Source organism: Juglans microcarpa x Juglans regia, chromosome 5S (genome assembly GCF_004785595.1).
Source record: "Juglans microcarpa x Juglans regia isolate MS1-56 chromosome 5S, Jm3101_v1.0, whole genome shotgun sequence".
Classification (NCBI taxonomy): Eukaryota; Viridiplantae; Streptophyta; class Magnoliopsida; order Fagales; family Juglandaceae; genus Juglans; species Juglans microcarpa x Juglans regia.
This window is the reverse complement of record NC_054603.1, coordinates 2867328-2882539: the sequence shown is the minus strand read 5'-3', so window position 1 is coordinate 2882539 and position 15212 is coordinate 2867328. Positions and strand designations below refer to the sequence as shown.

The 15212-nt window shown below is 34.3% G+C and overlaps 1 protein-coding gene and 1 long non-coding RNA gene across 2 annotated transcripts; one reads left to right on the top strand and one right to left on the bottom strand.

Moving 5' to 3' along the window:
• Positions 1-1684: 1684 nt before the first annotated feature.
• LOC121268393 lies at positions 1685-3491 on the bottom strand. The gene is made up of 3 exons (XM_041172652.1): positions 3331-3491; positions 2489-2989; positions 1685-2392 (listed from the first exon to the last, which is right to left on the bottom strand). Exons 1-3 carry the CDS (start codon positions 3425-3427, stop codon positions 1872-1874), a joined length of 1119 nt encoding a protein of 372 aa, XP_041028586.1. The 5' UTR covers positions 3428-3491; the 3' UTR covers positions 1685-1871.
• A 7858-nt stretch (positions 3492-11349) lies between these two features.
• Positions 11350-14121, top strand: LOC121268392. The gene is made up of 3 exons (XR_005941154.1): positions 11350-11361; positions 11596-11601; positions 13988-14121. It is a non-coding gene; the product is annotated as an uncharacterized LOC121268392 (long non-coding RNA).
• The last annotated feature ends 1091 nt before the right edge of the window (positions 14122-15212 follow it).

Genomic DNA, 15212 nt, shown 5'->3' with positions numbered 1-15212 from the left:
ATTTTTTTTATTTTTTATTTCATACATTTTCAAACATATTGAAATATTTAATATATATATATATATAAATACATTAGTAGTTACTTTCTTGACTATTAAAGAAAAAAAAATTAAAATACATGAACAATCAAATCTAAGAATAAAAACATGAGACAAATTAAAATTTTTCTTTTATTAATTAATTGCGATTCCAATAACTTGAAGAAAACAGGAAAATAAGCCTCATTGATCTTGGCTAATCCAGCGTTACTGGCTTGCAAAAGAGGATAGTGATGATCAATAAATAAGGATAATGATGATTTGAGACTCGTTGCCGTATTTTGCAAGTTTCCATCTCATTCCCGTTTTCTCGAGAGGGGGAATAGCAATTAGAAGAATTATATTTTTAAAGGAAAATGATGGTATACTGTTTAAGTTTATCCTCATTTTTTTATATCTTTTATTTTTTTAAAACAAAAAATTTTACTCTATTAATATTTTTTTTTATTTTTTAAAAATATTTAGAGATATTAAAAAAATATTTAAAAGAAAAAAAAATACAATTTACATTAAGGTTACATTAAGTAGGCAAATGGGTATATAGAACACACACATAATCATTTATTTGATATAGTTTGATTTCATAAATAATAGTCAAGAGTCCGATGGACTGATACTGATGCCACCCCCTTTAATAAAAAAATAATAATAATAATATACTAATTAAATAATATGGATGAAATATCATAGCCAACTGCCTAATATAATAAAATAAAAAAAATTTTAGATATAAGTCTCACATTCTGCATATCCACTTAAAAATATGTTATTTTACTTTTTTAATCACGTAATAAAAATAATTCTAGATATGTTTATAAATAAAATAGGATAAAAATATAAAATGACATATTTTTAAGTAAGTGTTTAAAATGTAAGATTTATAGATAGCATTACCCATAAAATAATAATTCCAACGGGTAAGAACCAATCGTACATGGACCATTTTTATCTCGTTGTTCAACTTATAACAGTGAAACAAAATACCATAAATTCTTAAATCCAAGGTAGTGGGCATGTTGGATCACAATTGACTCTTCCATTGACCAAATTCGATTGCAAATATCGATTAACGTAGGTAATTGGGCTTAAAATTTATAGGGTACAGTGCAGCTTTTGGCTGACATAGAAGGAATCTTTATATAACTTTAATGAACAGTATTATAAAAAAAAGTACCTAATAATTTATAAGTAGTGCTAGGCTGCGCCAGCAAGTCTCAATAGATTTATCTTCTTATTTTTTTTTTAATTTTTTTATTCACATTTTTTTGTCACTTTTAAAAAATATAAAATAAATATCAATATATTAATAGTTACTTTCTTAATTATTAAAAAAATTAAAAAAATAAAATAAAATATAGGGATTGTCAAAATTAGGTGTCAAAGTAACAATTTCCATAATTTACTTTAAGAGTTCTTTAAAGAACCCCAATAAATATTTTTAGAGAATTATTACGGACACAAAGAAATTATATAAAAATAAATTCATAAATTAATATAATTTTATATAATATGTTAGATCTATTTTACATAAAAAGTAATTTTATAATCTAACATGCTGCATCAAGTTACGTCAATTTATAGATTTATTTTTGTAAAATTTTAAAATATTCCTTATATTTTTATCATATGTCTAGTCCAATATTGAAAAAAACAAATCCGACGATAAATCACTATGTAAATAGAATGAGAATACAAAAATCTACTCCATATGACTCACATGACCTCTCTCTAAAGACCTTTATCCAAAAAAAAAAATTGAACCCCTGTTTGTTTCCACAGAAAGATGCAAACCTTACAACTCAAAAAACTTATTCAAGAGACATTACTTGGGATTAGTAGGCAGGAAATACCCTAACATCATCCAAGAAAGGGCCACAAATATGACCATAATCATGAAGCCTTGTGTGATAGTAGGCACTGAAAAATGTTATCCTTGTCCGAGCCGAGATTGCTTGGAACTTGAAACTAGCAGTTTTAAACCCTCCTTTTCCTTTAGAAACATATGGTACTTTTAAAGTTTCCTTGGCAGCAAAGGCTTCAACCATCATATCGCCATGGCAGGCGTTCTTAGCGTCTCCAATGGTGAATGTGAGGTTGTAAAACTTGTCAGGAACTGTTCTGATGATTTGGGCAATGGCGCTCTCTCGCCCTGCAACCAGTTCAATTGCGGCGAGTCCCGAGGGAACGTAGAAGTGCTTCCTGTCGATGTACTTCACTGGTTTGAGGGACTCGATGATCCAACCGGGAAGTGGGGAGATTAGATCAAGTTGCTTTGGAGGGAGGAGGATTCCGGTGGAGAAGTTCTTGAAAACGTGGGGGCCTATTTCAAAGCCTGCATTTTTCACGAGGTTACCTGCATGCATGGACAGCACGGACAAATAATCAGTAACCCAAAATCTAAAATCTAGATTAGAGAATGAAACCAAAGATCACATGGACAAAATTAAACCTCTGGTACTATACTTGAGGGGCAGCAACTCCTTGATTGCAATGGCATCCAAGAGGGGTCCACAAGTGGGGTCCTCCTGAATCCCAGGGTTGTGAAATGTCATCTTGACAACCTTAGAAGTTGCCTTGAAAGCGAAGGCATAAGTGTCACCCCCGTTACTGCTAAAAAGGGTCTGAATAGAGAGGTCTGTTGACTGACCAGGGACTGAAACCCTCAGCACTTCGTCTTGAGCACAAGTTCTTGTTGCCCCAAACGTGATGGAGTAAATAGAGCCTGGATTGACGTTCACGCCTTGAGAGATGGAGGCCTCATTCCCTAGTTTAACCGCGTGAACCCCACGAGGAACGGCGAAGAAGAAGCCGCCTGGTTGAGGCCCACCCGAGACGTACTCCACCAAGCCGTTGATTTCCCATCTTGGGAGCGAGTATTTTCCTTTGATCACTGTCTTCTGGAGGTTTGATTTCGCTGGTGATTCTTCAAAGTTGCCATTTGGGAGAAGTTCTTGTGTTCAAAAAAAGACAAAATGAAACGTACGTAAAACAAAATCATACCCATAATTGGCTGAAACTACACAAAGCACAATGTTTATAGATAAATTAATCTTCTTATAATGGTTCGAGGTTTCTGTCTTTTTCTTGTTTTACTTGTATGAATTAAGTAGATTTTTCCCTGCCCGAATTAGACATATATATACTAGGAACGGAGAAAACTGATCGAGAGCCATACAGCCATGGTCAGGCGCCTCTCAATCTATATATACTCATGACTAATTTTACATTGCAGCAAAAAATAAATAAATAATGCAAGAGATCGAACAGGTGGTGAAAAAGTAAGCTGTTTACCATCAAGATGCGGATGATCAGTAATAGCTGCAGAAGCAGAGCCATTGCAGAGAGAAAAGAAAACCACAAAACAAATTAGAGAGAGAAGTACTGCCATCTTGTTGTTTTGAAGTGGAAGAAGCACCCAGAAAGTGCACTAAATATATAGTCAAAGAAGAAGCGCCTAAAAGTGAGAGATCTTAAAACCAAAGGGACAGATAGGTGAGATTGATATAGTTATAATAAGCTAACCTTTGAAAAAAGAAAGAGACAAAGATGTCGAAGATAAGAAAGAAACCCATGTTAAAGGGCACCGAGTTACTCGCGGATTTGTCGGTCTGTGTCTACGTATTTTTTTCAAAAGTTTAAGCTCCATTTTCTACGTGGCTCTTGAAATGTTACGTATTGGAGACCCCATGCACATGACCTCTCCAATATAGATGCCCGTGATTTGCTCCTATGTCTATGTAAGATCCAACATTAATTCAAAGTTATTAATTATATGATTATTTAAAAGAAAAATATTTTAATCACAAATAAATTATATAAAAATAAATTTATAAAATAAAATAATTTAATGTGATATAATAAAAATTATTTTTATTATAAAATAAATTTAACGTATAAAATAAAAATACCTCAATTTATAAGATATATTACAAGTAAACGTGACACTTTAGTAATCAAAATCAAGTCACATCCATCATGTGCTACGCCAAATAAGATAATCATTGTTAGATGTACATATTATGTACACACTTCGACTCTTTTTAAGTGCCACGGCATGCACTTATATAAACTTGGAATCTTAAGTTAGCTAGATCATATATATATATATATATATATATATTAATTAAATTTCCTAAATTTTTCTAGCCACTGCATATTTCGGGATGCGAACTATATATTATAAGTTAATACTCTGGATCTATGATGTTACGTAGTCAACTGCTATGCATGGGAATTAAGCGTATGAATTTCTTTCTTGCACAACACGAGGGGAATCTTCCCCGTCATTCACTCCAATCTATGTCCTCCGGAAGGTGATCAGAGCGCTGCTTCATCCTCCCACGTTAAACTCATTACTGATACAGTACTGTGCATCCAAATTTGACTGACATGGTTACTACCGCTTGATTTGTAAGATATTTTAATTTTAAATTTTTTTTAATAAATTAAATCTTGTTATGTCATTAAAATAAAGGATGTGCTTTACACATTGTCTTCCAAATAGAATTTTTCTTAATTTTATATAAGTTCTTAAAAAAATAAAACTTATCATAAATTCTTTTTGGGCCAATAAAGTCTGTCTTACATTTTTCGCTAGGCCCATATAACAAGCATGCTTAATGGGTTTGAGAAGGCCCAACTCTGTAGTCAAACATCATTGGTGGCTGAGATAGACAGATGGATCATATATAGACCGCCATTCGATCATGGTTTATACTGTAGGCCTGCAACAGATGAGAACCAACCGGTTCTGAACCCGGGCCAGCCCGACCCAGTCCCAATAACGCGCCAAACCGGCCCGACCAGCCCGTATCAATTGGGTCGTTTTTTTTTTTTTTTCCTGCTACATTCCTCAGTGGGGAAGATAATTGCTATTGTTCTTCTTTTCAACATAATACAGGTTAAATTACAAAAGCTAATAAAAAAATTAATAAAAGCAATCTTTCCAACTAATAAAAAAAATTCTACAAAAGCTATCTATTACAAAAACTATGATCTAAACCAAAGATAGCACTGATCCAGAGAGTTTCTTCAACATAATTTTCTGGTAAAAGTTATATATCTTTAGTGATCTAAGCAAGAATTTATCAACATCCCTAAGATACAGCACAACGGCCATATCAAAAACCAAAACCTGCAAAACAATTGATCATAACATGTTTCCACCTAGCTGTCAATATCTTCATGAAGTAACAAATGAAGACTGGAAGACTGTCACTGAAATTCACAACCGTATAAGAAGCTTCTCATGATCAAAGGACCAGCTGCTTGTGCGTTTGACTAGAGGAGCTAGAAAATTAAAGAACGCAGAAAGAAAAGAAATCAAAAGCAGCAGAAAGGAATAAAAAATATGTACAAGATCTTGTCTTCTATAATTATCATAATTAATAAAAAGCAGGCATGGGCATGATTGACAGAGAAAAGAGACAGTAAAGAGCAGTCGCAGTACTTGAAATTCGTATTAAGTAGCATTTTATTCTTATCCATAATATATCATGTAGTGAGTCAAGCTTTCATAACTTAAATGAAACCTCAAGATCAGCATGTAACGCATTGAAAGCATCTATGCCCCTAACATAAATACACTGATACGACGTGCTTAAATCACACCACTAAAAGGTTCCTGGACACTCATTGCGCATTAGAAAATGCACCAAACTTCAGATTCACTATAACCATGGTGAATTGGCACACGAAGTTGTTAAAAAAGAAACACCAATAACAATGTGCACACCAAGGGCTTGAAATCCTTCGTCAAACATTGCACATTCTAGGAATAAGCGTTTTGCTATTCATAAGCCCTACACATCTAAAAATTTCTTTTATTTTTTTAATTTTTTTTTAGTTTTATTCTTCTTAAAATAATTGAATTCTTCTACTCATAATCTATATAACCCACATTTGGTAATAGAAAACAATTAAAAAAATAACAAAAAGGGTGGTGTGTGGTGTGTGAGACTTGTGAATAGCAAAGCTCTTTCATAAAAAATTTAAAAAAATTAAAAAAATAAAAGAAATTGTGGTGTGTGGGCTTATGAATAGCAAAGCTCTTAAGAGTTCGTCTATACACCTGCCTTTACTTCTCCAACACCACACACGGGATGATGTGGCATTTCATTTATTTAATTTTTTTTTCAAGTAAAACGAACATTTTACTGAATGTCTTCCTCCGCAAGGCTCATACAAAATTTTGAGAAACCGAGAGCGAGAGGGTCAGAGAGTGAAGGAAACACATGGGTGGAACCTATTAAATGTTGAGAAAGGAACTTGCAATTTTCTAGAACTACAAAATGTTGATAAATGAAAAATGTTCAGAACCTGCAAAATGTTGAGAAATTGCCTAGGGAAAATAGAGGCTTGGTGGGTGCGGAGCCTTTTCTCACACGACAATGCAGTGGATCTGAGCTAGGGAAAAGAGAGGCTTGGTGGGTAAGGGTCCTTTTCTCGCATGGCGATGAAACAGGCTCATTCGAAATTTTGGAAATGCAATTTTGGTGGGTTACGGACAGAGAGAAGTGAGGGAGACGGGGAGGAAACTCTCTGAAGGGACGAAGGCTTGGTGGGTGTGGGTCCTTTTCTCGCACGACGATGTTGTTGAACTTGAGATTTTGGGCAATTTTGGTTACGGACAGAGGGAAGTGAGGGAGATGGGGAGGAATGAATCTGTGAAGGGACGAACCCCATCTAGGTGGGAAGTGTAAAATCGTGACGTGGCGACCAGACCTGGTTTGCCACGTCACGGTGTGTGGTGTTGGTAACTTCAACTAGCCTAGGAATAGATTTTTCCATAAATTAAATACCCATCACACAGCATCATTCACACTGAATCAGTCGTCAAATACTGTACAATACACTATTCCTTGAACTTTCTTGCAGACCAACGTATCAATCAGGAATCTTTAATAATTTTTTTTTTGGTAAAAAACCTGGATTTGCAAGGGTGCTTTGTGAAGCAAGGTTGCTGATGTTAGCTGAAGCAGAGGCATTCCTACGAAGCTTAGAATTAAGGATGAGATCAAGAAACTTCTGATGGCCTGCAATTTGTGAACAACAGTCCGCAATCATAAAGATAAAGTAAAAAAAAAGAGTTTTGCTAGGTACAACCGAGATATGCAATCAGGGATAATCGGACTATATCTGACAGTTTAGGTAGAATAAAATATTATAAAAAAGACAAATCTTCTTTTCTTTCTCTACACTTTCTCTCTCTCTTAGCTCTCTCTCGCAACCTTTCTTTTCTCCCTCTTAACTTTCTTTTCTCAGCTCTCTCTCGCAACCTGGTTTTGAACGATTCCATCAGAACCCCAATTTCACCCAATTGCAGCAAATCTTCTCTCGTCCAGGCATTGATTTTTGTTTTTCTCATGTAATTTTATTCTTTAATTGTTTTTATTTTGTTAAGCATCATTAATAACAAGTTAGCAAGTTGAAAAGTACCTGAATGAGTAGTAGTTGACACAGAATGGTGGGCTAAAATGCCACCCCCAGTAGCACTTCCAGTATTTCTCAACCATTCTGGAAATAACTTGAGTTCACTTCTTTCCATAATGAGCACTGAATATGATAAAAAATGGAACAAACAACACTTCTCACCTTCACCAACTCCACTCTTTTTCCACAGTTTTTCAACACAAAATCACAAAGTTTTGACAGCAATTCTACAATTTCCTTACCCTAAACTAAACTTAATAATTATGGCCAATGAAACCAGTCAGTTCTCCAAACACACTAGCCAATATATGTATGACCTTGATGGGCTCTTCTATAATTTCACAACTAGGTATGTCAGTAGAATGTTAATCAGGATAAAAAAATTTCACAGTGGGGTGGACCCAACCACAGGCTTAATAGCATCTATTTTTCAATAAAGAGAAGAAAAATTTTCGCAAGTGAGAACCCAGAGCACGAGAACGAAGGCAATGTCTAAAGAATTGTATTGAAGAAAACAGCCTATCTACATCTCCATTTTTAATTAAAGATGCAAAGATGGATATCTAGCCGTTGGTGACCTTTTTTTAGGATGTTTTAAACCTGTCGTTCTATGCTCGTACATAAACACTCGTAAAAGAAAGAAGGATTATAACAGATAAAATTGATGAGAAACGTTTGTTGCAAGCACTTGGTGCAAACGGCGTGTAAACGAGACTGACGTGGAGACATTTGATGAGAGAGAGACCGAGCTGATGAGAGAGAGAGATGAGAGAGAGAGAGAGACCGAGCTGATGGAGCTGATGAGAGAAAGAGAGAGAGAGCTAATGAGAGAGGACGACCGAGCTGATGAGAGAGAGAGACGACCCGAGGAATGAGAGATAGACAGAGTTGATGAGAGAGAGAGAGCTAATGAGAGAGAACATGTGCGTTAGAGAAAGAGTAAACAATTCATTTTAAATCTGACGTGGCATGGACGACTGCACATTAGTTGTATCTAACGACTGTATATAGAAGAACTGAAAATTGATATAGAGAAAAGAAACGAAATGGAGAGAGAGAGGGAGAAAGAAATAAAAATTTTATTAGATGCGCCGGTCGCAAGCCGGTTACACCAGGCGGTTGCAACAAGTATTTTTGTAATAATAAAGAGGGACCTCATACATTTATTTTGTCACCAATTAAGGCCTGCATCCGCCCTAAAATACCTTGATCCAATATCCACGTACCCCACTGCTTTGCCTCCGTAGTCATGTACCTGAAACTAAAAACTTTTTTGTCAGAGATACAACAAAAGATGAGTATCATAGATACATGACATGATAGACAGTACTATATATATAACAAAAATATCAATTGAGTCAAGATATATATACATAATATAAAAGTAAAAGGCATACCAAAATATTAATCAGTGTACATGCTACAATTAACTAAAGATTAAAGCCAAATCCAATATCCTGGCAACTAAACTTATCAGATCTTGCTATTCTTCGGCCTGTTTGAAGAAAACACATGAATTATCTGATTTATTAGATAATATGTCACAATATATAGGGCCCAAAACTTCTCAGAGGAAGTATAAATTAAACAACAATGATCAGATGATTACAAATCTTACAACAATGTTTTATAGAACCATACTCATTTGTAAGGTTCATTATAAGGTGTAAAGATGATCAAATGATGATAGTGCATATTCACCCATCCTCGATCCCTCTGTGGAAGGATTGAAAATGATCCAAATAAGTCGGAAAATCGCTAGCTTGCTCCAAGGTTGACGCTAAAGTGGACCTGAGCTTTTAAAGGACTACAAACAAGATCATGACCAATTGAAAGAATTAAATAAAAAAGAGGCAGATACATGTACCGATTATTAGCCTACTTACATTCATGGGTCCATAGCAGATAGTATTGTAGTAAGATTATCCAACTGCATGTAAAAGAATTTCTATTCCAATTGGAAGACTAATTTTATTCCTATTCTTATTAGGATTACTCCAATTGTTGTATATATGTCTATATATATATATGTGTGTGTGCGTGTGTGTGTGTGTGTGTGTGTGTGTGATACAATCCAATTCAAAGGTCGAGTCGTAGAGCAAATTTAGAAGTTGCGAGCAAAGAATCAAAGTACGAAGCCCTAATCTTATGTACGCATGTTTTGTGTGAAAAGGGGGAAGTTCATGTGTTGCCAAGAAGGACACTACTGGAGAGGAACGGTTCAAAACGATGGATAGAGTTAGCTGATCGATCTTCCTCAGATCCAGTACTACATCCTATTGCATTCTCTCTCTCTCTCTGATCTCTTATACATATACACATTATGAAAACCAAACTCACATCATCGTTATCTCTTGATCGTAGCTATAGACACTACAAGAAATCGGGTCTTTTCCAGCGCTCAAAATTGTCGCAAATACCCTTAATAATCGCTGCAATTGATCATTTTCGACGATTTCTATTTCGCTGCATGTTCGATGAAATTAAAATATCATTTTTGATAAATTTCAACGAAAGACAAAAATCGTCACAAAAAACTATTGTTTCCGACGATTTTTGTCTGTCGCAACTGTCAAAAAAATCGATGGAAATAGCCTTTTCGTTTACCCTTAAATCTTTGAGGAAAGTCAATTACGATGATACACATCGTCACAACTGGTTAGAAAATCGCTGCAAATGACTCAATATTTTCCCAGCGATTTTAAATAACCATCGCCATTATGTATTTCCAGTGGGTAATTGTCGCCGAAAAAGATTATTTGCAGCGATACTTAATCTCCACAAATAAGTAAAATCGACGAAGAAAAATAATTGCGGTGAAATCTACTTGCCGAAAAAGAGTTTTCCGGAAAATTAAAAAAAATGCTCAAAAACAGAATCCACAAAAAATATAATACACATCCAAATTATATGTTCTTGCTAAAAAAAGTAATTCCACAAGTGGGAAGCACAAAACTAGATTTACAAATAATCTAAAAACCAATAACAAGTGTCAACCAGTAGGTAAAATATTTGAGTTGTAAAAAATGATTTTTAAGAAACCAAGCCAAATAACAAATAATTCATCAACTCAAAAATGTTAACAGCGGTAAAAATGATTGTATTCATCAAAGAAGAGTGATGACAAATGGGAATAGTAGTATCAGACACTAAGCATGCATTTAATAGTCCATGTTTTAGTAAAGAACTAGAGGAAACACTTACCACTTGTATATGATGTTGGTGGGAAGAAAGTTTTCATTAAATTGGATCAATAGATAAGAGACAGAGGTGGGAAGGAAAGAGGAGGTAGAAAAATTCCTAATTAATTCCTTAGAGCATTAGCATTGGATTCATCATTTTCATCTTTAAAATTTGATGAAAAATACATATTTTTCATAAATCCAAAACCTCTTTATCCATAACTCCACATTGGATTAATCATTGGATTCATCAAAATAATAATATAATATTATTTTTTTAATAATAATAATTTTAATATATTTTTTTCATATTTTACAATTACACTAACTATACGTTAATTAATAATTTAATTTGATACTTAAATTATTGTTACCCAACTTAAATATATTGTAGCTCAAAATTGAGAAACAATAATTTAAGTAAATAAAATAATGGTTATAGAGTGTGAATAGTGAGTCTTCAAATTTGAAGATGAATTGGAATGCACAGTAGCTCAAAGTTTCAAATTTTAGTATTTGATGAATCCGATGCAATGATTTTAAATATAAATTCGTCAAATTTTGAAGATTGAACTCATTTGATGAGTCCAATGCCAATGTTTTTATGTGCATTCATTTTGATTATGATTTGCATGTATAGTCATTCTATTTTTGGTCATAAATATTTAACTCAAAAATCTGATGGAAGTGCTTCCAATGAACATAGTACGTGGTGGCAAATTCATCACTAGCAATTTATTTGGTAGATTTGTGACAAATTTGTTGAATTACTGCAATGACTTGGAGAAAAGTGAAAAAAGAAGTGAAGAGCAATGTGCACTTTGTGTCTCAATATATGAAAAATTCAGGAATTTACAGTTTGTATTTAGGGATCTCTGGAAATGGAATATAGGTAAATATTGAAACTTTCTACAATAAATTATTCTTTTGTATACTCAATAAGAAATATGTCAAAAATTTAATAATATCAAAATTATCTAGAAAATATGATAGTGAGATTTGTTTTTTCAACACTCAAAGAACTGAGCAATGAGAATTTCTTATTGAATACATAAATAGGAACACTAAAAAACTATCTGTAATAGAACTAAAACATCCAATGGGTCATTTGTCACAACCCCATCCCAGGAAGGACGGGATCCTGACTTACATGCATTTTCTTTCTTTTTATCATTTTCTTTTTCAAATAACAAGTGATCGGCATGGACATGACACACGTGCACTTTAAATTTTTCATTTAATAAAAGAGAACACCTAATGGACATTTTATTTGAACATTCATCCATAAGGGACTCTCAGAGTCCATCCCAAAATATACATAACATGACCTATCATTCGTAACATAACTGTCCTTATTAGGGAAGGTCCTAAGCGTTTGCCTTTCTCTTTGCAGTAATGCCTTGCTCCCAGCCTTTTCATCATTACCTGAACGTTTAAAACATTTAACACAAAATAAGTCGAATACTCAGTAAGTAGTACACCATGCAGTGAACATACTAGGCATATATTCTTTTCTTTTGAAACATGAATACATAAATATTTTCGCTATTCTTGACAATGCTTTCATGCATAATAGTTTAAGGAATAAACCATACTTTCATGCATAAACATTTCATTGCTTTCATGCATAAACATTTATTAGCTTTCATGCATAAACATGCTTTTCATCTTTTCACTTTCATAGGCTATTGCACACTGTTACGCCCCGCGTGCTAGGGTTAGCGGCCCTGTGTCCAATGGATTCGCCCGTGGCCACGGGTTGGAATCTCATTCCGTTAGGGTGTAGCACTGGGTGCACTACCAGATACTACTACCCGGCATTGCAATCTGTCCATTCATTCATTGGGTACCCCTTTTCATTCATTCATGTGGCCGTTATGTATTTTCATACAATAAAACGTTCATTCATTCAATCATTTCTTTCTTTCTTTCATTGATGTCAATCCTTTCAGTCCATTTCATCATTTAGCAGTTCATTCATGGAAAAAGGTAATTTAAAAGCATGAACTTAACATCATCTTTTCATTTAACAGTGCATTCATGAAAGAACATCATTTTCAAAACATGAGCTTAAACATCATTATCCATGGTATCCATAAAGCATCAGTTTATAGGGACAATTTAACATCAGTTCATAGGGACATCTTAAAATGCTTTTCTTCGCATTATTTAAAACATGAGTTCATATGGGCATTTTAAAACATTTTCTTCGCGTTATTAAAGCATCAGTTCATAGGGGCATTTTCAAACTCATTTAAAGTATCATTTGAAGCATAAGGCATGAAACATTCAGAACATTCTCATCATCTTTCTTACTTTGATGCACATGCATTTTTATGAAAAGATACATTTTCATGCTATACTACATATAGGGATAATCAATAAGTTTATTGAGACCATGTATGGAAACCTCATGACTTAGAACCTACGTGCATGCATTACCTTATACACATACACACAATTATAATCGATAGGGTGCTTAACAGGGGCTATCAAGAAAGGGCTTGTACATACTATATTCATTTACTCTTTTCTTTAGAAGAACATTTACAATAAGAGAGAGAGACATTCTTTCATAAAGAGAACTTGGTGTTAGAAGCATGGTCATAGCTACTTACCTGGGAGCTTTACTAGTGAGTTCCTTTGAACTTGAAAATAAACTCCTATTCAATGAAATGGAATAAATACATCAATATTCATTTTACTTTAAGCTTACTAACCGATTCCCATACGCGCTCACTAAACTTCCCAAGTTGGAATTAAAACATTTCCTGTAACCCATTTTAGCTATATACATAGCACTAAGTCAACGCTTAGTATTCTCATTCCAATATTTAAGAACCCATGAAAGCATAAAGCTTACTTGCTGTCCCTCTTTAAAGACTACCATTTTCTATACAATGGATAGGTAGGAATCATGAGTTAAAATGTATAGGATGATAGGGATTTATTTGAGCATAGTAGGGAACAAGGAAGTACCGCCCAAATCTGGAAATTTTATCAAAATGGTACTTTGACAGCTTTGTAACATCATGTGGAAGTAAATATAACAAAAGGCAAATGCCCACAAGAGGGTTGGTTTTTGTCACTTATTCTTCAATGGTTTTTCATACTAAAGTTTATCTTTGGTTAAACAAAAGGGGTGAAGTTGAGCAAGGGTAAAGTGGACTGGTTTAGGCTTCCAAAATAGAATATATTTTCAAAGTTTCTGTGGCACATAGACAGCTAGCAAATCTCATTGCATTCATGGTCTTAAACATCCCTCACTTAACCAAATCTCAACCAAACAATTAAATATCTCAAGAGTGGTAGAAACTCAAGAAAACCTCATAAAGAGATACAACTCTTGGCAAATTTAAGAATTCTTGAGGTAAGCTTACTAATTTGATTTAAAAGTCTTGGTGGCTTACTTAGGACATAAATCTTAGGAAAACATGTCTAAAACTATAAACTTTAACTCCATTAATTTAACACATAAAAGCATAGTTAAAAACATGGCTTAACTCAAGAAAACACAAGAAGAACTACAAAAATCTGCCTTGCAACCTCACGGCTGGAACACACCAAAACAGGGCATAACTCACGGCTTCTACATGTACATATATACACAATAGATAAAATAATCATCACTTGCGACTAACAAACTCATGCCAGAAAATATGCCATCTCAATGATTAGATACACACAGGAATACCATCTCAAAACACTCGATCTACCCAGAAAAAAGGGCATTTCAGTTACTACCCACTAGAGCAGCTAATAGATGAAATAAATGAGAATTTGTCTAGAGACTACCACATGATGATCGGCTCACACAGAATTTCGAAAACCCCCAAATACATAACACAACTTGTTTGGCATAATCTCATTCGCAAGAAATCTTAGGGAAAGAGCATTACCTGACTTGGCTCCTTTCAAGCCACGGAAGCACACGCAGATGATAAAGAGGAAGAGAAATTAGAAAGAGAACACCTAATGGACATTTTATTTGAACATTCATCCATAAGGGACTCTCAGAGTCCATCCCAAAATATACATAACATGACCTATCATTCGTAACATAACTGGAACACAACAGGAATTTCCTAAAAATAAAACTTTAGGTTAACCCATAAAATTTAAGATTTCAAACTAGAGATTAGAGCCATAGAACTCACTTACAAGGTCGATTTTCCTTGGAGATTTATGGTGGAGATCTTAGGTTTCAGAAATGAGAGAGATCAGTTTGAAGAACTGAGAGAGGACGCGCGGACTAGAGGAACCGAGAGTCTCTCGTGTGAAGGAAGGAAACTTGTGAAGTTTTCTCTCTTGTGTGCCTTAGAATCGACGGGTGAATGGAGAAGAGAAGGGGAATTATTTGCTTGCTTGGGAAGCTGTCGATGGGTGTAAGAGAAGAAGATTTTTTTTTTTTTTTTCTTGTCCCTTGGAACCGGTGTGTAGGAGAAGGAAGAGATTTAATTAGCTTCTAGAGGAAGCTACGGGTAAGGGGATTTACTTGGCTTCTTAAGGAAGCTTTGGTTTCAAGGGGAAGAAAAGTCAATGAGTTTAAATCAACTTGTC